This window comes from Canis lupus, chromosome 5, assembly GCF_003254725.2.
Source record: "Canis lupus dingo isolate Sandy chromosome 5, ASM325472v2, whole genome shotgun sequence".
Taxonomy (NCBI): Eukaryota; Metazoa; Chordata; class Mammalia; order Carnivora; family Canidae; genus Canis; species Canis lupus.
Genome location: NC_064247.1, coordinates 3374777 through 3401305, shown reverse-complemented (window position 1 = coordinate 3401305; position 26529 = coordinate 3374777). Strand labels below are relative to the sequence as shown.

The 26529-nt window shown below is 53.6% G+C and overlaps 1 protein-coding gene across 2 annotated transcripts in view; it reads left to right on the top strand.

Annotated features, from left to right (window-relative positions):
* Positions 1-26529, top strand: part of NTM (neurotrimin) — a 940510-nt gene that overhangs the window by 271949 nt on the left and 642032 nt on the right. The window contains exon 1 of one of the 2 annotated variants that reach the window (XM_049109742.1): positions 12234-12306. The exons of the other annotated variant lie outside the window; for it this stretch is intronic. Coding sequence (XP_048965699.1) covers positions 12249-12306 — 58 coding nt within the window. The 5' untranslated portion in view covers positions 12234-12248. Of the gene's footprint in view, positions 1-12233; positions 12307-26529 lie in introns of those variants that run through there. 2 annotated transcript variants of the gene reach the window in all.

Genomic DNA, 26529 nt, shown 5'->3' with positions numbered 1-26529 from the left:
TCACTAGAAGATCAGGTTCTTGGGGAAGGAAAAGCAGAAGCCAGAGGTGGCAAATGTCAGGAGGGTGGAATCTCTGAATCCCCCAAGGATGCTAAGAACCACATCGTCTTGAACGTGGCCTCACACACTGAAGGCGAATATTGGTTAACCCGGCCCAGGGGAGCCTGCTGCTTCTTTGTTTTTTGTCCTCATTCCATGCAGACGACCCACTTCCCCTTCCGTGCAGGCCCTCACCTCCATCTCTGCCCCTCCCTCTTCTCTGTAGCTTCCAAGACTCCGATCTTGCATTTAGACCTAGATGTCCCAGGTTTTCCAATAAAGACTGGAAAAGAGCAAAGACAACAAAACCGCCAAAAGGATGTTTATCAGGAAAAGTGGGAGTTTGTGCCTGGTTCATAGAAAGTTCTCAATAAAGTCATGGCCGTGGTCACTACCATCACCAGTGTAAGCAGGGCAGGACTGAGGGGTGAAAGGAGACAAGGGACTGGCTAATTCTCATCACTGCTCTGCCCCCATTAGAAGAAGTGAGCTAGAAATGCAGCAGAAGGGAATATGTCAGTTTCAAAAAAAAAATAATAATAAAATAAATAAATAAATAAATAAATAAATAAATAAATAAATAAATAAAAATTACTGTTAAAAATTCTGTTATTTCATTCCAAGGAGACACCTCAAAATCACTCTGCCTCCCTCATGGGGTGATAAATGAGTCATTGTTTAGGGACATGAGGTGACTCCCGTGCCATCTCCAAATGGTTTCAGGCATTTAGATACCATTTATCTTCAATAAATTATGTGTAAATTTAAATCTACTGATCTGAAATCCTAGCTTTTTGTTTGCTTCTTCTGTTTTTGCACATGAGGCTTACAACTCTGTAGATGAAAAAGACCAAGAGTGTTGTCATTAGTTAATAGAACAAGAAACTAATTCCTGGCTCCTGCAATTGCCAACTCCTCTTGAATGTATTTTCTTTAAGATTGCTTTCTGAAAACAATTTGTATTAAGCTCCCGGAATATGCATTTATTGGGGATTTATTTTGATAGGTTCTGTGTAGGTGGTTATTGCAGAATTAATCCTCAGTAAATATATCTTTGATAATCAGTTGATTTTCATTTAACACACAGTAACCACCATCTAAACTCTAGTCAAGTAAATCTTGTCAAAAAAAAAAAAAAAAAGAGTAAATACTAACCAGTGATTAAATTAGCTGCTTGTTACCATCTGCAGCCAAATCAACTGGATACATTCAAGAGTAAATTTTTAAGTGGGATTCCCTGGATGCCAAGACTAAGTTGTATTCCCTGACAGTAGTAGGGTTCTCGGGTCTACCTTCAGCTCAGGGCTAGCAAGTTTAAATGTTTGCTTCCTGGGGATAAATGAAGAAACATAAAAGCCCAAATGGAATCCACTAGAAGGGGATGCTGAGGTCAGCTCATCAGCTGTGCTGCCCCAAGGAGGTCTGTGAGCAGTTCGGTGCAGACTCAGGACGTGCTGACCCTGCCCAGGAGCTCACATGCTTCTAGCAGAACCCTTAGAAAACGGGCGTGGAAATTGGGGTCTGCACCCAAGTTCTAGGTCCAGGAGTTAACAATGTGTGACCTGGGGCCAATGCTGACCTCCTGAGCACCAGGTTTCCTCTTTCGTAAGATGGGAATGTAAAGGAATAAGCCTTGGTGTTAGTCTCAAGGGCCACACTGATGTACGTGACAGGATGCTTTACACCGTACGGCCTATGAATAGAGACTCTACCCTCGTGATGTTTTCCCGATGAGCAAGGGCTCGGGATAGCATAGCCTGATGAGGCTCCCTTGCCAACCAAATGCGTTTGGGGGGACGTCGGTATCCAGATAATCCTCCAGATAATCCTCCGCTTCCCAGTAGCTGCGAAACAGAACCACATGAGCTTGTGCTCCAGGCATGATTCCCTCTGCGTGGGGCCCGGACCCAAGTCCACACACTTCCACGGCTCACCTTCCCAAGTGCTCAACCCACCCTTGCTTTGACCCTTTGGGAAGATTGCTAGCCCTCCAAATGGGCGGCAGCGCCAGGTGCAGCAGGACGGCAGCTGACTTACCTCTGTTGTAGGAAGAGCCACAGTGGGTCAGGGGCTGGGGACAGGCCCGTCCTTTACTTCCCTTCCTTCCTTGGGCATTCCTGCAGGGTCCAAACTCTGGAGCTAGGAGCTTCGGGGTGGGGTTCATACCAACATGCCCCTCCCCAGCCCCCAGCTGCTCGGGTTCCCTTTGTCCCTGAAAGGAAGAGGAAGGAATAGACCCGCTTGCTTATCACTAAACAAGCAGACGAGGAAGGCGTGCGACCCCGTGTGTTGCTCCTGCCTGCTCTGGGGGGGGGAATCTCAGCAAGTCGGGGGGCTCCAGACCCTCAGAGCAGGATGCAAGCCTTGGAGCATGTGGCAGCTGCTGACAGTCACTCCGCCTTCAGAAAGCCACTTGGAATGCAAGCTGCGCATCGCCTTCATCTTTTACTGCCCAGCCAGACTGTTTACTGGAGCAACCTTATTACCAATCTCCTAAAAATCCCCATAAAATCCATAGATCATAGGCTCTAGCATTATTACAGCACAAGCCTACATGATGAGCCTCTGCAGCTACTTGCCAGGGGCTGGAGGAAGCCGGCCGCGGTCACCAGGTCCCCGCAGGCCGACGCGTGTGGACCCCCCGGCTGGCTCCAGAAAGACCGAGAAGGGAGCAAAGAAGAAAGGGCTCTCGGCGGTCTCCCCTTTAAGTTTCCGTTTCTCGTGGATCTTTTTCTGAGGGGGTTCTTTTCCTTTCCCTCTTTGTTCTCTCACTTTCAGATTTATTCCTCCACCCACTGTCTTTCTGAGCCTCAAGAAACAGATGTGGGACTGGAGAAAGACAACTTCATAGTCGGCGGCTCCCACTGGGGGCCCGCGGGGTTCGGGCCTGGCTGGCTGCAGCTGTGGGAGAGATTGCGGATGAATTTCAAAACCTGCCTCTGCTTTGGACGTGATCAACAGTCACAGCAGGGCTTCTGTGTTTGACGATGTGAACAGGCTCAGAGGGAGGGAGAGAATGCAGCCCCTTCGCTCCTTCCCTCCCCTGCCGCGGTGTAGACGCCGACTGGAGGGCGCAGGCAAGCGGGTCCCCCTGCGGGCCGCTGGCGTGCACCTGCCCGGATCGGAGCCATCCTGCACAAGGTGGGCCGCAGGTGCTGTGCCCTCAACACGCAGCCCTGCCCCCGGTCCTCATCCGTGGAAGGTGCCAGATACTTAGCAAGATGTGAAGGCAGGGCCGGCCCTTGGCTCCTCCCGGAGAGGCATGGCACCCAGACCCTCGGGGTCCTGGGGCAGCCTCCAGGAGGAGAACACAGGCTGGGAGGGCACCCGAGAAGCCCCATCTTGGGGACCTGCCCCCCTGTCTCCTTCTGGGCTCTCCAGAAGAGTGGCTCAGGAGATGCACTGGTGATAAACATTGCTGGAAGGAGGCTGGAAGCTACAAAAGCCCATGCGATCAATCAATCAATAAACAAACAAATAAATAAATAACCCCTGTCTCGGGTGATTACAGCCTCCAGCCCTATCAGGAAGGTGGTTGTGGTGCTCTCCGAGGTGCTTGTTAAATATTCCTTGATAAAGCATAGAAAGCCTCACTGTCTGCCAGGAAATAACGCGACAGCCTCTTAGCTCTCCTGCCTGTAAAATGGGTTGTTGGTTCATGGATTAACTCAACAAACACAGAGTGCGTGTCTCCCTTGGGCACAAATGTACTAGGCGAGGGTCCTATGGGATAAGCTCGTTCCTGTCCTCAGGAAGCTACTTGTTAGATCCCAGGATTCCTTCCTAGAGGGATAAAGTCAATCCTCTGGCCGAAGAAGGGGGCGGAGAAGGGAACGCCGGCCTCTTTCCCTTTTTCTGTGTGAGTCTTGTTCACAGGAAGCTTTCTCGGCCTAGCTCTAGGACGACAAGAAGAGCCAGGTGGACCTCCCTGCTCAGCGGCAGGGCCAGTGCCCTTACAGCTGTTTGGGATCAGCCTCATAGGAGATGGGGGGGACCTCAGAGCACCCCAAACTGCCCTTGTTATAGGAAATAACTCCCAAGGCCGTTTTTCTCCCTGAAAACCTTAGAGCCCATCCAGGGCAGTGCTTCTCGATGTTTGGTCCCTGACCAGCAGCGGCAGCAGCATCACCCCAACTCTGCAGACACGCAGATTCTCCAGCTAGACCTCAGACCTCCTCACACAGAAATGGGAGGAGCTCCAAGCCCTCCAGGGCTCCAGGGTCTCAAACCCTACGGCTGCAGGTTGGAATTGCTTGGGTGGTTTTTGACTCCGCTGATGGCTGGATCCCACTCCCAGGGATCCTGATTTCATCGCTTGGGGTGAGGTTGGGGTACCAGCATTTGAAAACCTGCTCAGGTGATTCTAATGTGCTGTCCCAGTGGAGAACCGCTGGAGGAGGCTGAAAGCCCTGCTGTGGAGAAGAGGAGCCCTCGGATCCTTGCCCTACCCCAGAACTTCGGCTGCTATGCTTTTTGTTTTCTAGAATCCTTGGCAATTTCCAGACATTTGCACAGTCATTAAGGAAAAGATGCTAATTAGTTGCATCTAAGCTGGCACCTCTCACCTTCCTTTCTGGAGCCGTCTCACAGATAAATGGGCAATGTGCAGCGAGGCGAGGTCAGTCGCGGTTCCTGGAGCTTCCTGGAAACACAGGGAAGTGGCTGGCACAGCTGGTTTTGCACAGCTGGCTCTTCTCTGCCACTTTGTGTCGGAGTCACAGAGGGGGCTGCAGGCTGAATGCAGCAGGTGGGTTGCCTGTACCCGCTGCTCGCTCTCAGACCTCCTCCCCCGACATTGCTTCTCCCCCCAATCCCTACCTGGGAGTGGTGCAGAAAGAAGTGCAGGGCTGACGGGGGCGGGGGGTGGAAATTGAGATTCCTTAGACATTTAGCACGTGATGGTGTCTGATTGTGAAAATCGATAAATATTCTCACTGGGAAGAAAAGAGAAAACTAGCCAGCCAAGCTCCGTGTGAAGCCAGGAAGGGAAAGGAAAAGCATTACTCACAGGAATTCTGGTCTCCAATGGAAACCTCAGAGCAGCATAAAGCCAGTTTCCTTCTGACACGCTGGGGCCAGGTTCATTGCCCATCTTGGCAGCTGCCCCATCTCACCCCTGGACATGTAGCCTGGCTCCTGAGAAGACTTCATTCCCCATCCTAGAAAAGAACAGGAGGGCACGTGATGGGCGGACAGGGACTATCCGTTATCCCCCATGCACTCATCAGAGTCCAGGTGACGTTTCCCTGGGCCTGTTCTTACCCACCAGCAGGGCACTGGTAGTAGACCTCCCTCCCCGGGGGCCCGAGAAGATGTGGGTAGGAAAAGGAAGAGGCTTTTGCATCTCAGCAATGTTCTGGGAACACGGAAGAAAGTCAGAGAGGGTCCACCCCACCTCCATCCCATTTGGATGGCTGGCTGGAGAAGAGGTTTTGAAGCCATCCCATGCCTTTTACAACATACTGTACCTTTGGATGAGCCTACGTAATTTTTCTGCATCAATAGGCTCAAAAGCAATCCTCATTTTCTTTTCCTCCCAGCAGTATGGCATGGACCATGACGGCACCTCTGAAACGAGAGAATAGCTGCAGGTCTATAGGCGTCATCTCCCCGGTGGCACAGGCAGGGGCAGAGAGATGGCGCAGAGCCTTGGCCGAGCAGGGCCTGTTGTGAAGGTGCTGCTGGAGCTCAGGGAGCTCACCTGTGGCATCAGGGCTCCGGTGGAGGGATTTCCAGAGCCCCAGTTTGCACAGAGGAGGACCATGGGTGTCAGGGGAATAAAGGAGGGACACTGCCGAGCCCTGAGCCAGAGCCCCTGCCTTTGCATCCTTTCTCTTTCCCTGGAGACCCAGAAGCCATCAGAGGGAGGGTTGCATCAAGGTGGTCCTCGGCTCCAGATAGAGCCAGCCATGGAGCCCGACTTTGGAGGAAGTGCGCAAGTGTCTGCTTAACCCCCTCTCCTGGGGCGCTGAGCTGGCTCCATTGGTAGAGGGCGCGACTCCTGATCTCAGCTCCGTGAGTTCAAGCCCCACTTCGAGCAGACGGTTTACATAGAGATACATAATCTTCTCTCGGAAGGCGACCCACTTCCAGGGAACATATTTGAACCACATCTGGAGTGCATACATTTTGAACTTGCCGGGTCCTCTGCGCTCCGTGTCAGGCATCCTTTCTTCACTCTCGAAGGCTCTGGAGCGCCCTGGGCTGTGGGACTGAAGGGATGGCCTGGCTTGTCCTTGGCACTCACTGTCACAGTCCGGAACGGAGATCTGGAGAAGGAGAATCCCTTCAGTGGGAACCATTTTTGCGCAGCGAGGCTATCGCTGTGTGTGGTTTTCCCCATGGCCCCATAAAGAGCAGCCAAAAAAAAAAAAAAAAATTAGTAGAACGAATCGGGCTTGTAGGGCCTTGAGTGGGGAGAGGATGTCAAGTCAGCCCCATCGGCAGCGTGAGCTCCTTTCGGGCTGCATCGGAGCCCTGCTTCGGGCTTCAGGACAGCTTCGGGAACTGCGCGGCAGAGACGCTGTGCAGTGCACGCAGGGAGGGCCCAGGGCTCCTGTCCCCGCGTTGGGAGGATGGGGACAGGCGGGGGTCAAAGATGCCTTGTGCAGCATTGCAGTGGGGGCAGCTCGGAAGGGCCAGCCCCGTCCCTGAAGATTTCCCTGACCGCCTCCACCACGTGGCACGGCATAGTTCTTTCTTTCATGTTCTTCTCAGCACCCAAATGAAAGACACCGGTGCCTCCTGCTCTCATGGCACCCTGTGCCCGCCCCCGTCGTGTCGGCCAGGAGGCTGCGTTGGGATTCAATGCCTCCCCGTCTGTTTCCCTCCAGACCGCAGGAAGGAGGAATCATATCTTTCTTTCTTTCTTTCTTTCTTTCTTTCTTTCTTTCTTTCTTTCTTTCTTTCTTTCTTCTTTCTTCTTTCTTTCTTTCTTCTTTCTTTCTTTCTTCTTTCTTCCTTTCTTCTTTCTTTCTTTCTTCTTCTTCTTCCTTTCTTTCTCTTTCTTTCTTTCTTTCTTTCTTTCTTTCTTTCTTTCTTTCTTTCTTTCTTCTTCTTCTTCTTCTTCTTCTTCTTCTTCTTCTTCTTCTTCTTCCTTCCTTTCTTTCTTTCTTTCTTTTTTAAGATTTTATTTATTTATTTGTGAGAGACACACAGAGAGAGGCAGAGACACAGGCAGAGGGAGAAGCAGGCTCCATGCAGGGAGCCTGACGTGGGACTCAATCCCGGGACTCCAGGATCATGCCTTGGGTGGAAGGCAGGAGCTAAACCACTGAGCCCCCCAGGAATCCCCCTGGGATTGTATCTTTCATCTCTGTGGCCCCAGAGCTTTGATACCATCTGGTGTTCAGAGATCCACATTTCCTTATCCGCGGTTCCAAATTCAAAAAGGTCTGAAAATCCAAAGTTTGCTTATCATTCACTTTGCAGCAAAATCTGGGCCAGGTGTCGCCATGTTTGCAAAGTCAAAATGTGGCAGAGTGAGGACAACGTATCTCTAATAGCTGCACCGTGGAGCACATGCTGGGAGCCAGTGCGGGCAGCAAGCTGTGGGCAGAGCAGACACGTCGGGTCCTCTGGAGTCGGCTGGGAGGGGGCCTCAAGGCACAGCACTGCAGCGGGGTTTAGATGTTAGATACGGGGAAGCCTGTTGGCACCGTGGGTTAAACACCCAACTCTCCACTCAGGTCATGGTCTCAGGGTCATGAGGTTGAGCCCCGCATCGGGCTCTGCGCTGGGTGTGGAGGCTGCTTAAGGTTCTCTCTCCATCTCCTCTGCCCCTCACCCCCCATCCCCGCTGTCATGCTACCCCCACCCCCAAAAAAATGTTAGCTCTGATTCCCAAAGATGAGGGAGTGGGATGGGGAGATGCGCCTGGCTCAGCACTCACACCTCTCTACTTCCCCAACTTTTTAAAAAATATTTTATTTATTTATTTATTTATTTATTTATTTATTTTTTATTGGTGTTCAATTTACTAACATACAGAATAACACCCAGTGCCCGTCACCCATTCACTCCCACCCCCCGCCCTCCTCCCCTTCTACCACCCCTAGTTCGTTTCCCAGAGTTAGCAGTCTTTACGTTCTGTCTCCCTTTCTGATATTTCCCACACATTTCTTCCCCCTTCCCTTCTATTCCCTTTCACTATTATTTATATTCCCCAAATGAATGAGAACATATAATGTTTGTCCTTCTCCGACTGGCTTACTTCACTCAGCATAATACCCTCCAGTTCCATCCACGTTGAAGCAAATGGTGGGTATTTGTCATTTCTAATAGCTGAGTAATATTCCATTGTATACATAAACCACATCTTCTTTATCCATTCATCTTTCGTTGGACACCGAGGCTCCTTCCACAGTTTGGCTATCGTGGCCATTGCTGCTATAAACATCGGGGTGCAGGTGTCCCGGCGTTTCACTGCATCTGTATCTTTGGGGTAAATCCCCAGCAGTGCAATTGCTGGGTCGTAGGGCAGGTATATTTTTAACTGTTTGAGGAACCTCCACACAGTTTTCCAGAGTGGCTGCCCCAGTTCACATTCCCACCAAAGTGCCAGAGGGTTCCCTTTTCTCCACATCCTCTCCAACATTTGTGGTTTCCTGCCTTGTTAATTTTCCCCATTCTCACTGGTGTGAGGTGGTATCTCATTGTGGTTTTGATTTGTATTTCCCTGATGGCAAGTGATGCAGAGCATTTTCTCATGTGCGTGTTGGCCATGTCTATGTCTTCCTCTGTGAGATTTCTGTTCATGTCTTTTGCCCATTTCATGATTGGATTGTTTGTTTCTTTGGTGTTGAGTTTAAGAAGTTCTTTATAGATCTTGGAAACTAGCCCTTTATCTGATATGTCATTTGCAAATATCTTCTCCCATCCTGTAGGTTGTCTTTGAGTTTTGTTGACTGTATCCTTTGCTGTGCAAAAGCTTCTTATCTTGATGAAGTCCCAATAGTTCATTTTTGCTTTTGTTTCTTTTGCCTTCGTGGATGTAAAAATATTTTATTTATTTATTCATGAGAGATAGAGAGAGAGAAAGAGGCAGAGACACAGGCAGAGGGAGAAGCAGGCTCCATGCAGGGAGCCCGATGCAGGACTCGATCTTGGGTCTCCAGGAGATCCCCAATTGGGTCTTGGGTCACCCAGGGATCCCCAATTCCCCAACTTTTTATATTCCTCTCTTCTCTCCAAGTTTTCAAGCCCTCACAGGGCTGGGATTTAAGTCCCCTTTTTTCATCCTTTCTACGTGGCCCCAAGAAAGGTGCTGTGACAACTACTTTGGGGTCAGTACAAAGCAAATGCACTCATGTCCCAGAATGCTCCTGTTGTGCTGGAAATCAGTCTGGGCCTTGCACAGGGTTGGAGTCCAGAAGTTTTCTTGAGGGACACCTGGGTCGCTCAGCAGCTTAGCATTTGCCTTGGGCTCAGGGCGTGACCCTGGAATCCCGGGATCCAGTCCTGCATTGGGCTCCCCGCAGGGAGCCTGCTTCTTCCTCTGCCTGTGTCTCTGCCTCTCTCTCTGTGTCTTTCATGAATAAATAGATAAAATCTTTTTTTAAAAAAGAACATTTTCTTGGATAAATGGGAACTTAAGGAGTGTGACTTTTTGAATTAATAAACTTTAATTTTCAGAGCAGATTTAGGTTCTGGCAAAATTTAGCAGAAAGAACAGAGATTTCCCCCCCCACAGAGCCTGCCTTCCGCACACCACCAACCCCCAGAGCCGTGCACTGGCTCAGGTTCCTCTACCTACATTGACATGCCATGACATGCCAGTTTATTTATTTATTTATTTATTTATTTATTTATTTATTTATATTTTTTGACATGCCAGTATTTTTAAAGATTTTATTTATTTATTTGAAAGAGAGAGAGAGAGCAAGAGTGGCGGGAGAGGCAGAGGGAGAAGCCGACTCCCCACGGAGCAGGGAGCCCGATGAGGGACTCGACCACAGGACCCCGGGGTCACGCCCTTAGCCAAAGGTGGATGCTCCACCTCTGGGCACACCCCGCCCCCCACCTCGGGTGCCGGACAGGCCAGTATCTTAATGCTCCTCTGTTCTTCCTCAAGAGCGACAACGGAGCAGACAGGCCTCGCCCCGCGGCTCTGCTTCCACACCTCTCTTTCCTGCCCCCACTCGAGGTTCTGGGTCCGCTGAGAAACTTGTCCGACTGCAAAGTGGAGGAGCAGAGACAGAACAGGATTACAAGCTTTGAAGGTGTAAACACTGAGAAGGCAGAGGAATCACTCCTGTGCAACAGAGGGAAACGTGGAGGCATAGATATTAAAGATGGGAAAGGGCCTTGGAGATCAGCTCCCTCTCCCGGGGTCAGAGGAGGGCAGGTAATCAAGGCGCAGGAGCTCCTGCCCCCTCCTGCGTGGGGCCCCAGGCAGCGCCAGCCCAGCCCTCTCCGTCTCTATCCACCGTCTCTATCCCCCGGCGCGGCCCAGGGACAGCGGTGCCAACCCCAAGCTCTTGAAACCATTTGCTCTTTTCAGTTTACAAAGTGCATTTAAAATATCACCCAGGCCCTGGCACGTCCCAGCGAAGTTTGCAGGGTGTTGGGACGTCCCTGGGTGAGGGATGGAGCCAAACCGGAGGCTGGAATGCTGAGTCCGCGCCTGGCTGCCTGCAGGCTGCAGCGGGGTCGCCCTCCGGGTTCCCTGGCCACAGCCCGTGACAAAACCACATCCGTTGCCTTTGGTTTAACATCCCCCTTAAAAAAAAAAAAAAAAAAAAACAAAAAAAAAAAACAAAAACACGACAAATCGCCACCCTTGTGATGCAGGTGTAGGAAGCGACGTTTCTGAGCCAAATCATTTTAGGAAGAGCTTAAGCAAGGCCCTTCGCCGCGGACACTCCTCTCATCCATAAGATCCAAATGCAGCCCCGAGTCTCCGAGAGGAGAAGAGGAGGCTGCGTTTCCCGAAGATATTTGGCCGCGATTCCGTTTTTGGCAGGGCGCCCTGAGTGAGCATCGCTTCGGGGGATTCGGTATTAAACCTGGTCAAATGCGGGGCGGGGGGTGAGTCATGTGGTTATTTTTCAATTTAGTATTCAGCTCTGGGGTGTCCTCCATAGAGGTTCTCAGAGAAACTTGGGAGGAGAAGAAAAAAAAAAAAAACAGAAAACTGAAATGTGTAGGAAGAGGCTGAAAGAGTGGAGTTATTCAGGCATAATAAGCAAAAGGTAGCGGCAGGCCACCGAAATCTTCGTTCCGCTACGCAGCACCTTAGGGGATGTGGTACCTAGCCAGTGAGGCTCTGCTCTTGACGGACAAGGCCGCGACCCCGCTGCACCTGCGGCAGAGGGAGGTGGGGCCCCTGGGCTCTGAGCCTTTGAGGCTGGCAGCCAGGCGAGGCTTGCACCCAGCGTCATGCAGTTCTCAGACCCAGAGAGCGTCTCCTAGAGCAAGCATGGGCCACTTGGGGTCCCCCTTCGAGGCAGGGAGCCGAAGAGATGAGCCAGGCAGGGGACACTGGCCTTGCAGGGCCGGGATAACCAGCAATTCCTGTAGGAGCGGAGCTGGAGGGCGGGTACCAAGGTGAAAGCACAGATGCTGTGGGGCAGCCCAGGGCGGGAAAGACCCGTGATGTGGCTCCATCCCAAGCAGGAGTGTGGGGAGCTCCTGCGGTGAGTCAGAGCCAGGGCCATCCAAAAAGGTCGCAGAGCTGCAGATGGAAGGTCACCCGGTGGGGGATGCAACCCCCGTCCTGTGTAGGAGTGGCTGGCCCTGACCCCAGGTCACCGGGGCCCCCGCCCGAGAGAAAAGGAGGCTCCCCGCGCCTTCCAGCTTTGGTACCCACGTCCGAAGTCCCCCCTTGGTCCCTGCGGTCTCTGTCTCCCGCCTTCCTTCCTGACCTTTCCCTCAGCGAAGACGGGGAGCAGGCAGTGGGAGGCGAGGGTGGAGGAGAGGTGCGCCGAGCGGCCACAAAACAAAAGGAAACTCATAAAAGGAGGCTGGGCCCTGGGGATGGGCTTCTTGCAAAAATCTCGTGTTTCATTAAATATAGAAAGGAAGGATGGAAAAAAAAATAATATTCACTCATTGTTACAGTTTCAAAGTCGGAAGCCGGCCTTGATTTCAAAGAACTCGTATGTAATGTGATGCATGGCTTTCTCCTCTGTCTCTTTTTATAGGTAAGTGACATTTCATTCTGCTCATCCCCAAGGCAAAGTTGGATGTTTTTAAAGTGGAAAAAAAAAATGAGCGGAAAAAGAAACGGGGAAGGTGGGAAGAGGTGGCGGTCGAGGGGTCGCAAAGGTAGGTGCCCGCTGAATTCATCATCCTTTGCACGGCCAGGCGAGGGGGAGGCCGTCCCCCCGGACTCGGTGGCGGAGGCCTCTCCAGAGGATGCGAGGTCCCGGGTGCCCTTGTGGCTTTTGAAAGGGGAGGGACCTTTGCTCTTGGAAAGCGGTCGGTCGGTCGGTGGGTTGCCAAGGGGGCTTTTCTCTGCTGAAGTTTGGATTCTGAGATGAGTTGGAGTTTTTGTCTGATGCGATGAGTCAGCGACTTGGCGGCGCATCGGTGGTAGAGGAAGAAGGGGAAGCGGACAGGTGTGCAGCTGGCGGGGCCGAGCAGGCCTCTCCCGGGTGGCACCTGGCCGGGGATCGCACCTGCCACGGCCAACCGCAGGTGGTATGGGATTTCTGGACCGAAAGGAGATTCATGGGATGGGCGAGGACATCCGGGTCCTCCAGTCCTTTGAGAATCGTTGGCTTAATTTTAAGGCTTATCTGATGCCTGTGGATGTGTTTTTCCACACTTGCCGGGTGGTCGGGGAGCCTGAACCTCGACTCGCTCCCTCCTTAGCATGAGGCCGACTGGTTTTCTAAACCCAGGGGCTAATTTATCATCATAATCCCCTTCCTTCTTCTTGGTCGTTCGTGCAAGGAAGGCATTTTGAAGTCCAACAGTCCATCTGGATTTTCTCCTGTTCCAAGGTTCCCCGGGTCCCCCCGCTACGACGAAAGCAGAGGTGCTTTCATTTTTCCTATAACTTGCAAAAGGTCCACCGAGATCATTGATGGCTCTGCCCACACGGATGTGCTGTTCTCTTTGAGAGAGAGGCCAGAGCCCTCAGAGGAGAAGAGCTCAGCCGCAAAAGAGGCGAGTCTGTAGACGGGCGGGAGTTTGAGAAAGAGGCACGAAATACCGGGATTCGCTATTGAAGGTGTTTGATTCTGTTTCTGAGATTTGGGTTACGGCGGTGTTCTTTAAATTCTCTTTCTGTCGGTTTGAACAACGAGGAGGCTCAGAACACGACCTCCTCCTCCTCTGACGCGGGACAAGTGCCCCTGGGCTGGGAAAATCTCAGAACCTCCCTCTCATCTCTCTGCACCGTGTCGTGCCCCAAGCTTGTGGCCTTTTTATCATATTTCCGCCGAACGCACGGTGACCCGCCTCCCACTCTCCCCGCGTCAGACAGGCCGGGAATGCCGCGCGGTGTCCGTCCTGCGCAGCGGGGGCGGCTGGGCTTCCGTCCCTCTGACACCCCCAGCCTGCTTTGAGAATGAAGACGTCCTGCCACCAAGAAGCAGCCCTCGAATTTTACCCAATGGGACAAGGAGAAGGTGGGGTTCTTAGCCACGGGGCCCCTTTATTACACACTGCAGGCTTCTCTTTGCTGCCTTGGGATTGAGACTGATCGAGTCGGTGACTTCGTTGGAAGATTCATCGTGTCTCAGAATTCATCCACAGAATAAGGGCTGCTGTAGACTTTCTTCTTTTGGTTTTCTGCCTTTTTTTTTTTTTTTTTTCAGACAGCAGAGGTGGATGGGCAGGGGGGCAGGCATCTGTCTCTCCCAGGCTTGTCTGTTGGACACCGCCGCGTGCCCGTCAGCTCCAAGGCCGGGGGCATTGCCAGGCCCGGGTTATTGTAAGATGAAATCAGTGCTTTGGAGTTTCCTCTGAATCAGGAGATAACAGGGTATGCATGTGTTGATTGCACAGGAAAAATTTGCACAGAACAAGTGAGGGAGTGCATGGGTGTGTTGGACTGGTTTTCGTGTGCTGCGATCCTTAAGCTGTGATAATAGAATTCTATTTGCACCCACCGTATAAGCAACACGTTCCCCGGCATCGCCTGCCCCCATAGAACAGGAGGACAAATGGGCAGCGCTCGCACGTACATATATCCCCAAACATACCACCCCTTGCAAGGACTCTTGCGCGCAAGTGCATATTTTTAGATGTAAACGCACAAAGCTGTGATTCTTGCTGTTGAAAGGTGACAAGGACCCAAGGCCTTTCTCAGACTCAGGCCAGCTCGCTCACTGTTGTTTCCCAAGAGAAGTACACGCGTGTTCTGTTTCATTCCCCTGTCATGTACCAGTCGCCTTGCCCAGCCGCCCTATGTCGCTTCACAGCTTGGAGGCTGAAAGCTGCAGGTTCCTCATTTGCTTTGGGATCCATCAGCCTGGGGGCTTCCCTGGCTGCCGCGCCCCTGGTCAGCGTGGTTCGTCGTGTGGGGTCCGGCGCGGGGCGCCCCTCCTCCGGTGCTGGTCTCTGCTCCGGGTTCTGTGGTCGGCCTGGATGCCTCTGTCGGTGCCGGTTCTGGGCTGGACCAAGGGCCCCGCCATCCGATGGGATTTGTGCGTCTTGGGCACCAGGACCTCTGGCTCCCTGCAGCTGCAGGGAGCTGAGGTGCTCCAGACAGAAACAAAGGGCATGCGGGGTTCCCCAAGCCCAGCCCCCTGCCCGCCGCCCCCCGCAAAGCCTGCTTTGAGGACTCCTGAGACCCCCGCTCTTCAGGCTAGGAACTTTCTGCTCATGTCTTTAGGACCAACCTTTACAGAGTCTCACACTCCAGGCTAACCAATCTCACACCCACACCCACACTCACACACACACACATTCACACATATTTTGTTTTCAAAACCGTATTATCATGTTGGTTTTATCATCCTCTTCTTACCAACAAGGAAATTAAGGCTGAATGGAATGAGACAATCGGCCGAAGGCTGCTTGACGTTGAAGCCTGCATCCGATCTCGTCCCTCTCCTACCCCAGTATCGCCGCTCTTAGCCACGTGCCTACCGCCCCCACCCCTGTGCTGCGACCGAGGAGCAAAGGGTCACGGGAGGGACGTCTTCAAACCACACAGCGGGCTGGGTTCTTTCTCCTGTTTCCATCCTCCGAACTCTTGGCCGCGCTGGCGGCCTCTGGACGCGGTCGAGGCGGAGCCAGCACAGGCAGGTGGACGAGAGCTGGACGCAGGCCCACGGGGGCTTGGGTGTGCGGCCCACGCTGCCGTGGCTTTGCCGGGGGCCCTCAGGCAGGTTATTTAGTTCTCCGAGCCTCTGACGTCATGACAAAAGCACACGACGTATGTAATACTGTCTCATGAGCTTAATAGGAGACGGAACCAGGGAATCCTACCCACAAAGGCACTTACTGGCTTTGCCCCATGGCCCCTTTCACTCCGTTCTGCAAACCTCCAGGTCGACTTCGTGATTCTTCTGCTGAGGCCTAGCATCTTTGCCAAAAGCAAGGAATAGTTCCTGGCAGCTTCCTGAGCCTTCCGTGCCTTCCAGTACCAGGCCTGGGAAGGGCTGAGGAGCCCGCCCATTGCTCAGAAACACACGGGGTCCCCCAGCAAATGAAACGCCCCCGTCCCCAGTGGCCTGCCCGCGGCTGCCCGGCCCCCGATGGACACGCAGGCCGCACCTTTCCATTCCCAGGTCTCCTCTTTCCCTCTGTTCATTTGATCATGTTACCAGAACAACAAAAACCAAGTAAATTTGAGATGTAATTCATTATCCCCAAAGGCCGAAGGTTATCACGTGCAGCCAGCGAGCCGGTGATTAGTGTGGTCTTACATCAGCCTTTCGATTTCAACATTTTCTCTTTCCAGCAACGTGGGAAAGCTCCTCTTTTTCGTTGGGCACCGTCCTTTAACGGCGAGTCCTTGGAGCTTGTGTGGCTCCGGTGGAGCTCCTGACGCCTCGTGCCTTGACTGGGCACCGGGGACGGCACCCACGCCACGGCTGCGCGCAGACCGCGTATGGGTGCACGCCCCCCCCCCCACCCCCGCTCCCAGTCGGGAAAGCTGCTCTCCAAATGCTTCCTGTGTTTCCCTGTGGCGCTCACACGTTCCCTCCTGTCCCTCAGGGAAATTAAGAAAGGTTCTCCTCTTAAGACTGACAGCTGCTTTCTCTCACCCCATCCTCTCCATACCCCATCTCTGGAGTGAGTTATCTTAATCCTGACATTTGTCCAACCATTCCTGGCAAAAACTATTTTTTTGTGCTGCAGGGTGAAAAATATTTGGGTACATGGTGATCACACTGATGGCAAAGCCCCGTGTAGATCCCACGGAAAGCGAAGGGATAAAGGGCTTTATCTGAGCTACGCGGGCGCGGGTATGGGGTGGATTTGCGCCCCTTCCAAAATCCGCACGTTCCAGCCCTTGCCCCCGTACCTCAGAATGTGACCGTATTTGGAGATGGAGCCTTGGAAGAGGTGATTAGGGGAAAATAAGCTCATAGGTTTTGGGCCCTCTGCTGGCGTCCTCAGAAGAGGAGATTAGGACCCAGGCGCACACAGGGAAGACCGTGAGAGGACACAGGAGAACAGGCCATCTGTAAGCCCAAGGGAGCGGCTTCAGACGCCCTGATCTTCGACTTCTAGCCTCCAGAACTAAGAGAAAGTAAATTTCTGTTGTTTAAACCCCCCTTTGTGAGGGGAGTCCACGCACGCTGCTGGAGTCACCACCTGAGTTCATCTAGACCAAGGCGAATGCTGGCCGTGTTGTCCGCGCACATGCAGAGGCCCCCCCGGGCCACAGACAGAAGGCAGGTGCCCAGGTCAGAGCCCGCGCTGCCGTAGTCTGCTTGACCTTCGGCATGTTCCCCTTTGGGTCCTCGGTTCCCTTTCCTGTACAATGGGTATGACGCATCTCTCGGTCCTGCCGTGAGGATGGCTTGAGAGAAGGCATAACAAACACGGGCGGGACCTTAGTGCTCGGTGTCTGGTTCTCTGACCCTTACTACTTCTCTGGACAGAGACGGGGATAAATGCAGTCCTCCGTGCCTGTGGTCGTCTTGTGCAAAACGCTTGTCCGGGGCACTTCCTTCACTCTAGCCTTCCTTCTCCTGGTCCTTGAAGACAAGCCTGTTCTCAGGACTCTGTGCTGGGATCCTTGAAGTCACCCACCCGTAGGTCAAGGTCTGGGTGAAGGCCTGTACTTTCTGCTCTTCACCCCTCCTGATCTTCCTCCGCGCTCAGCCTTCTGGGCTTAGGGACGAGGACTGCCTTGGATGCCCACTCGTGAGACATCCAGACCCCCTCAACTCCTATAGCAGGTGTTCCTCAGTTTACCTAAAACTCACAGTTACAAACAAGTGAGGCCAACCTCGAAGGATTCCCTTACAGTGCTTTACTTCGTGAGAGATCAGATTAGTGACCATGAGCATACAATGCACCACAGACACACGCAATATCAAAGGGGCCGGGGTATCAACTATCCCGCCGACGTCCTGCTCTATTTGGACGTGGCGCTTTGCCTACACCGTGCCCCTCCCAGAATGGTGGGTCTGGGCCTCCAGGCAGAGGAAGCCCTACCTGACACTCCCATTGTGCATGCACCAAGGACCTGGTCCTCTGCGTTTCAGGTCCACGAAAAGAGAATCAGTCAATCAGTCAAGGGACAGGATGCCCAGAGCTACACCCCGTGATGGACACCCCAGAATTCCAACTGAGTAATTTGCCGCACAGGGGAAGACATGCCTTATCCAGAGATTGTTGCTATCAACATTTCTGGGAGCTGAGTTGTTGACAAGTTTCTTGGTGGGGAAAGAGCTAAAGTAGAGGCTCCCAGGTATTTTCTGCCCCAACACACCTGAGAAATATAGCTGCCCGCCCCCACGGGTGGTCACACCAGGGGCCACTAGAATTTTTCATTAGGGGCTCACCAGAGGGTCTCAGTGAGGATGGAGGGCTTTGTTCCGTCCCTCACATCACGCCACTGCCTTGGCCCTTGCGACCACAGTGCTAGGAGGTCAGTGGGCCTTGAGGGATGGCTTATTCCACCTTGCATTCCCCCCTCTTTGTCATGCTTAAAATCAATCTAAGAGCGTCATCTCTTTGCCTTTAAAGAGGAGGACCCGAATCTTCAATCAAACCTGTGGGGCTCCGGAGTTTCTGGACTCAGCTGCTCTCCAGTTGAGTGACTTCCTGGGCTTTCCTCGCTCCAGCTGCTTGGGCTTTGCACTGGTCTTTGGTCCTTCTGCCCGGAGCACGCTTGGCTGCACTCCTCTGCCTGGGTGACCCCAGGTATCCGTTATAACTCAATCCAAGACCCTTCCTTGGGAAAGCCTCCCTGGTCCCCAAGCTGGGTGACAGCTACAGGATCAACCCCTTTCCCTCATGCATTTGTTTTGATTTACACTTAGGTATTCATTGGAGGTTCGATGCCAGCGATGACGGCAGGTGCTCCCCACGGTCTGCCCAACACCTGAAATAATGTGGGTGTTAATTCTGCTCATGGAGTGACTTGGGGAAGGGTCCCTGCCCCATAGCGGTGCATCTAACCTAACAGGGTTAGGTCAGCAGTGAAACATCTCTGGGCAGCCCTTTCCAGGAAGGACACAGCTCAGTTCCTTTCTGTGCTTGACCGACGTTGAAAGAGCTCATTGTAGACCTCAGGAGGTTGAGTGGTTCCCAGCTCTGACCTCTTCCCAGACCTACCAGGAGAGCTTTTAGAAACGCTAGTGCCCTTGCCCCTTGCGTGAAGGCTCCCACTCGAATGCTCTGGTGGGTCTGATCCTCCTCAGGTGTTTCCATGTGCAGCCAGGCTCGGGAGCCCCTGCTTGGAAACATTTGCTTCTCCCACTGCGTGAGCTTTGATTAACTCAACTCCAGATGCACCTTGCTTTCAAGTTCTTGTCATTGCACACTGTGCAAACCACTCTGGTGCTTCACGGAGCTTGATCCTCGTAATATCTAAAGGTAGCTGTTGGCAATCCTATTTTGTGGACGAGAAAGCACAGTCCAGAGAGATCAAGGATCTTAAGTAAGGACACACAGCTCTTGCTTGAAGAGGCAGGATTTGAACTCGTGTCTCCCTAATGCCGGAGGCCACCTATAGATACTACATCATCTCACTTCCCGTTCTCGTATCTCCTAGGGCATTTACTCTGGGGGATGCCCGGCCTCCCTAGGGATTCCCAGGTGGCGCAACAACTTGAGAGTCAAAGAAAGGGCGCTGTGTGGCCACCGTTCTGAGCTCTGCACGCCCTTTCTTGTTGAACAGGAGTAAGGTGGAAGGTATAATGAGGCAGAAGCGAAGACTTAAGACAACAAATTTTTCCCCTTCTAGTCCCCAATTTTGGACAAACATGGAGCCCCGAAATGAGTGAGGGAATTAAATTAACGAACACAATTTCTCCCTGTCATTGAACTCTGACTAATGAGTCTATTTCTGGGTAATAAGAAGGAGCAGGAAGTGACAAGGCAGTGTAATGAATTAGTGGCCCAGAACCTCGTTAGTCAGAATAATCTTTCCACGAAAGATAAATGATGCAAACATTAATTATAAAGCCAGGGTGGAATGCATCCCATTATTTGGCTTCCTAAGAAATCTATCCCAGTTATTATGAGGCATTTCAAACAACAATAATAATAATAAAGTCAAGGCTCAGTGAGGGCTCTAACCCCCGGGAGACTCTCTGGCTGTGGGAGCAACGGGAACTGGCTCTGTTTTCACGAGGGGCCATTCCAGATTCTCCTGGAAGCCAGCTGTGTGCCCGGGGTGTTGTTCCAGGACCGATTCCCCTGCCCCGGTATCAGCAACCTGCAGCCCGGCTGGGTCTCCAGCTTGGTTACTCGAAGCAGTCCATCCCGAGTCATTGCCAGGGGGACCGTTCAATAGGACCGTTCTCCTCCATCAGGAGACCACAGGGCCCTGGTTTCCGCCAGGGGCTCCAGCACCCCAAAAGGAGGGTCAGAGGTCACAACCAGGGAGGAGATGGAGGGTTAGGAATGTGGCTCCGGAACCAGCTGGGTTCAAATCTTGGCTCTGCACGTTTGAAAGGCTGAGCTTGTGGCTTCGTGGGAGGACGGGGCATAGTGGGGGTATCTGGGTGGGAGGATGGTTTGTGGGGGTGAGTACGGCGACGCATGGAAGACGCTTGGGGCCTACCAAGGGCTCGGGGATGGCATGGACCAGCGCCCGGCTGCAGCGCTGCCAGGCTGTTGGGCCTCGGCGACAGTTCCTGGGGGAGGGTGAGGAAGGTGCCTGGAGGCTCGGAGAGCCCAGCAGGGACGTGGGGAGAGGGTGGAGGACCTTGCTGGGAACTAAAGCGGAGAAGGCTGAATCAGTGATAAACGTGGCTGCGGAGGCCACGACTCGGGAGAGTAAATAAACCGGAATTAAAAACTATAAAAAAAAAGTCCTCGGCAGCATCCTGGTGATAAACTCGTCCGTGACTTCACGGCTTAGCGGTTCCTCGACTTCTAAAGACTGCAGCTCTCCCGCGGCCACGCAGGGCCAGGGTCATTTGCTGCAGGGGGAGGCGCTGGAGCCAGAGAGGCCGAAACGCAGCCTCCTTCCAGGTGGCAGCTGATTGAAGTGGAGGCTGCCGGCTGCTTTTGTTTTTAAGGCTTTCTTGTTATCCGAATGGCAACTCTTGGTAATGAAAGCGGAGAGGGGGAAAAAAAAGCACACACACACGATTAATTGGGAATGAATTTTAATTGTCTCTGACTTCTCATTTGTAGGCGATTAAAACGAGTTCCCTATTAAGCAATCATTCCAAGATCACAGGAGGCACCCCAACAGTGCTCCTCTCTCCAGCCCCGTCACAGCCTCTTCCCTTTGGGCCAAAATGGGGCCTTTGGGTTTCCATCAAAATGAACCAAATGTGGAAAAAAATAGGGGAAAAAAAAATAACCTGGATGCCATTTTTTTTTTTTTTTTCCTGCTGAGGAACAAATGCCTGTACTAGTTACTCTGTGATATTGGTTTCGTTCATATTTTGGGAATGCTGTAGGAAGGCTGCTTGGGGACAGGGCCGAGCTGGGTTTGGGGTCCTTCTGTGTCAGCTCACCCACTGTCCACCTGGAACCGAAGCTCCACACAGGGATGCACATGGTCCGCGGAAACAGCACCTGGCCAGGGGGACCAGGGGAGGGGACTTGAGAGGGGACCACCGGCCACGGCGGCCTCTGGCCAACCCCACTTGCCTCTTGTTTCTCCAAGGGGTCAGGGAGCTGACTTTCTTTTTCTTTTTTCTTTTCTTTTTTAAGATTTTATTTATTTATTCATGAGACACAGAGAGAGAGAGAGACAGAGAGAGAGGGGCAGAGACACAGGCAGAGGGAGAAGCAGGCTCCCTGCGGGGAGCCCGATGCTAGACTCGAACCCAGGACCCCGGGGTCACGCCCTGAGCCAAAGGCAGTTGTTCAACTGTTGAGCCACCCAGGGATCCTTCTTTTTCAAAATTCTTAAAGCTTTACTGAGGTAGAATTGACAAATAAAAATTATATATGTATTTAAGGTGCACAATGTGATAATTTGAATACACTGTGAAATAATCCCCAGAATCAAGCCAATTAACATGCCCATCACCTCCCCTAGCTACCATTTTCTTTCTTTGTGTGTGGTGAGAACATCTAAAATCCAGCCTCTGGGCAGATGGCAAGTATACAACGCGACATCACTGGCGACACCTCGCTGTACACGTGTCTCCAGAACTCATCTTGCGTAACTGGAACTCAGTACCCTTGACCAGCGGTTCCCATCCATCCCCCTTCCCCCCACACTTTCTCCTTCTAAGAGTTTGAACTATTTTAGATTCCGCTTACAAGGGATCATGCAGTGTTTGTCCTTCCGTGTCTGGCTTTTTTCACTTAGCATAACGTTCATAGTGGCTCTGTGCACAAGAGCTAAGACGTAGAAACAACCTAAGTGTCCACGGATGGATGAGTGGATAACTAGACGTGGAGTGTAGACAAGCATCGGGATGCTAGCCTCAACACAGAAGGGAATCCTGCCGTGTGGATCGGCCTGGATGCACCTGCGGGGACAGGGGGGTTTCACTGTCTAACCTGGGCTGCCTGGGGCCACGGCCCGCGTTCCCTACTTGGCCATTGCTTTGCCCGGGGATGTTGGGTCCCTGAGTCACTGGGGATGTAACTGTCGGTGAATGAGACTGAGCCACTCACTGTGAGGACTGGGAGGGGGACAGGCGTCCTGTGGAGACAGTGGGTCCCCTCAGTCTCTCCCTGAGCGTATGAGGTGTGGACCAGCCAGGTCCTAGAAGCCAAAGGCCCCGAGGCCTCGTGCATGCACGCCAGCCCGTGCTTAGCTCCTTCCCTCCCAGCTCTCCCCATTAGGCGCACCTCCCGCCCTCACCTCCTCTTGAGGGTCCCTCCCTCCCACCTCTTGCTCCCTCCCCTTCATCACCTTCTTCTCACCCTTTCTCTTCCCCCTGCTTGCTCTCTACATAAAAGCCCCAGGAATTCCTCCACAGAGGGCTTGGCTCCAGAATATGCTAGGTGGCTCTTGGCGTCTTGCCTTTCCAGGTATGCTCTGCACTCAGGAACTTTACGGCTGTCAAGGAGCCATCCATATCCCCCTCGGGCTGAGCCATAATCAGCCTGGAAGGCCAGTTCCACCTCCTCTGCTCCCGGGGGCTCCATATAGTTCCCCTTCTCACCCCCACCCCCTGCCCATCGCTGCACAATTTATTTATGGAGGGCCAGCAGCACCTGTCTCCTTCCATCTAAATTACCTGCATATTCAAGGGGATTAATTCATGGCTCCTGCTTGCACTTGCCTTATTAGTTCTGGGCTTTGCAGAGAACGTGGCTGAATCAATGCTAACTCTGCATCCAGTGGAGCCGTGGGATGAGACCCAGTGGGACCCTCCCCCTCCCCTGGCCCCTCGCTGGGCCAGGGGTACCTGTGACTTAGAGCTGGCCAGTGGCTCGGGGCCCTGTGAAGACCAACCCTGACTCAGAGGGGTAAGAAGTTAAGCTGCCAAGCTGCAGGTCACCGGGCTGCCCACATGCCAATCACCAATAGCTGCTCAAATGCGCAACAAACACTGGCAGAGAGGCACATGGCCCCTGAGCTGGCTCCAGAATGGGGCCCGGGAGCCTGGTGGAGGCAATGCTGTTTTTGGTTTGGGAGCTGAGGTCCCTTTGAAGGTTGAGGCCAAGAGGGGTGTCCGGAATCCGGTGCCCTTTGTTGCCGCAGTGGCGGGGTGGGAGCAGAGGCCCCCCTGCCCTGGGCCTCCTGGGAGCACCACGTGGCCGGGCTGCTCCCCGCCGCACCTCCACCTGCAGCACATGGCGAGGCCGCATGATGGGCGCCCCAATACCTCTCCCTCATTCTAAACAAACTGTCAGTGTGGACCAGGCTTCTGACACCACGCGGCCTGGGTGATGGGCCCCTGGGCAGGGGCAGGAGCACGACCGAGTGTTGCCGGCACTGGAGCCCCAGCTCCTCCCTCACCACCTGCAGCCCTGCAGGCACATATCCGTGCCCTCCCCTGGGGAGCCCTTAGAACAGCACCGGGAGGGAGTCCCCATGCCTGAGGGAGCCAGGCAGGGGGTGTACGTGAGGCTTGTGGTGGGAGGCGGGACGCAGGTGTAGGGAAGTGGGAGGCGAGTGGTGGGAGGCAGGTGGCAGGTAGAGGGAAGTGGGAGGCGAGAGGTGGGTGGAGGGAGGAGGGTGGTGGGAGGTGGTGGCTGGAGGCGGGTGCAGGTGTAGGGAAGCGGGAGGCGGGTGGAGGGAAGGGGGTGGCGGGAGCCAGTGGAGGGTGGCGGGTGGTGGGAGGCAGGTGGCGGGTGTAGGGAAGCAGGAGGCAGGTGGCGGATGGCGGGAAGAAGGTGGTGGGAGGCAGTGGCGGGAGGCGGGTGCAGGTGTAGGGAAGTGGGAGGCGGGAGGCGGGTGGCGGGTGGCAGGTGGCGGCCGACTAGAGCATACACACCGCGTGGCAAGTCCTTTGGAACCAACTGTAAACCCCGAGACTCCTGGATGGGACACGCCACGTGTCCGATTGGGGCTGAGCACCTGGGCTCTGAGGCAACCGTGCGGCTGCCCTGGGCCCCCAGCTGCCTCTGTGCCCCGTCGAGCGCCACCGAGGCCTGTCGCTGTTGGGTCTGGGGTGCTGGGGTCTCTGCTCCTTGGCGTCTGACCAACCCTTTGCCCTGCAAGGCCCGTCCCTGTTCCTGGGGCTCCGCGAAGGCTGCCGTCAGAGGGCCCTGCTCACCACCCGAACTTGGGGAGGGACATGCGCTGGCATAGGTTCCAGTTCTGCTGGGCCATCGGGCGGGCTTACTACAGGTTGATGGGCGTGTGGTGCCCCCCCCCCCCCCCCCCCCCGGCTCCGCCGCGTCTGCCAGGCCCCCGGAGGGAAGGCCCTGGGGTCAACTCTTCCCTTAGGACGGTCACCATGCTTTGGGGAAAGAAGCTGCTGTGCTATTTGTTGGGAGCCTAAAGTCACATAAAAATACATGTAGACAGCGAGAGGGCTGGGGAGGGCCTGAGGGTATGTGAGCTGATATTTTTGTGGGTGAACTGTGAGGACGGTGATGAGACGAGAAGGTGACTGCACCATCCTGCCGGTGGCCTGCTGGGGACCGAGGTCGCTCAGGGCTGGTGAGGCTCCCAGCTGAGCCGGTGCAGCTTGTAGGTGACCCGCAGGATCTCTCCTGGCCTGTTAGGACTCCTGCCAGGGGCCAGGGAGGGCCGTGGCCTGTGGCAGCCCTGAGAGAAACATGTGGGTCTCTGGAACAGATGCAGCCGGGGAGCTCCTGCCACGCTCCAGACCTGCATTTTGCAGGAGCTGCAAAACTGGCTTCTCTTCTGTGTATATATGTGTGTGTATGAGTGTGTATGTGCATTTCTGCATGTGTATGTGTATGTGTGTTTATGTGTACATGTGCATGTGTGTATGCACGTGTATGTGTATATATGTGTGTGTATATGTGCATCTATGTATATGCATGTATGCATGTGTGTGCATGTGTATGTGTGTATTGTGCACGTGCATAAATGTGTATATGCATGTATGTGTATGTGTGTGCATGTGTGTATGCGTGTGTATATGTGTGCATATGCATGTGTGTATGTGTATGCGTGTATTGTGCGTGTGCATGTGTATTAATGTATGTATATACATGTGCATGTGTGCGTGTGTATGCATGTGTGTATGTGTATGTGTGTGTGTGCATACATGTGTATATGTGTATGTGCATGTGTGCGTGTGTGTGCGTGTGTATGTGTGTGTGCACGTGTGTATGTCTGAACATGCATGCTCTTCCTTCCTATCCTCTTGTTATCCTAGTCACCATCCTGGGGACAAAGACCTCCATTTAAATGCAGGATCCAGATATTGACATGGTACCCTTTGGGGGTGCCCACTTGTCACCCCAATTCTCTCCTCCATGGAGACCTTTCCAGAATGTTCTCCCGTCCTTCCCCCAGAGCAGTGCTGGAGCCATGATGCTGGAGGGGCCTGCGCTGCAGGAGCCCCCAGCCCTCGCCCCAAACCTCCCATGCACGGCATCCCAGCCCTGCGCCCTGGCTGTGCTCTCGCCCAGGGGGCTGGAGAACAGAGGCCTTAGGTTTGCAAACTGCCTTTTAAAACAAAAATGCCAGAACAGGGAAGGAGGGATTTCACATCTGCGGCGAAGGAAGAAAGTTGCCTGTTACTCCCCGCCCCCTCCCGCCTCCCCTGTCTCCCGAAGGGCTGGTGTCAGACTGATGGGTGGAGAGGCAAGCACAGAGGAAGGGGGCGGGGGAACGGCGACTGGGGGAGATAATTGACTTCAGGAAAGCTACGTCTGAGATGTAGGAAGAAAACAAGTGAAAATATGTTATTTTACAACCTTGATACTCCTGACCTTATTGAAAATAAATATACAGAGGCTGTATGGGTGATCACGTAGTACGGAAAGGGGTCCCCAGCACGGGGCACTGGTGCCCTCGCGTGGCCAGGAGGACACGGCACAGCCCATTTCCTGCCTCCCAGACACTCCAGTTTGGGCCCTGCCTGAATTAAACCCCGAAGGTGCAAAGTGCATGGAGCCCTGGAGAGGAGAGCCGTCCCTAGAAGCCTCCCTCCTCTACGGAGGCGCTGTCGCCTGTGCCCGGGCTGCCTGGCCCTCCAGAGGAGAAGAGGCACAGAGCCTATAGGAGGAACACTCTCCCGTGAGCTCAGGGATTTAGTCCTTGTGGCCCGTCAGCCCCGTATCCTTTGTGGGTCTCAGTTTCAGCCCCTGGCAGTGATGAGCTTGAACTGGACGATGCTTCTGGTTCCTTCCAGCAGGGATGTTCCATCCGTCAAGCTTCGGGAGGAAGGCTGGAGTCCCAGAGCCCCGGCAGGGCAGGCTGTGCCAGTCACTGGGGAGCTCTCTGCAGGGGCTGGGCCTCGCATTTACACGCATTCAGCGCAGCCCTTACCTCCTTCCCGCCCTTCTCTGGCTCCAGAGGAAGCTGCTGTCAGTGTCGCAGGACCCAGGGGCTCGCTCCTA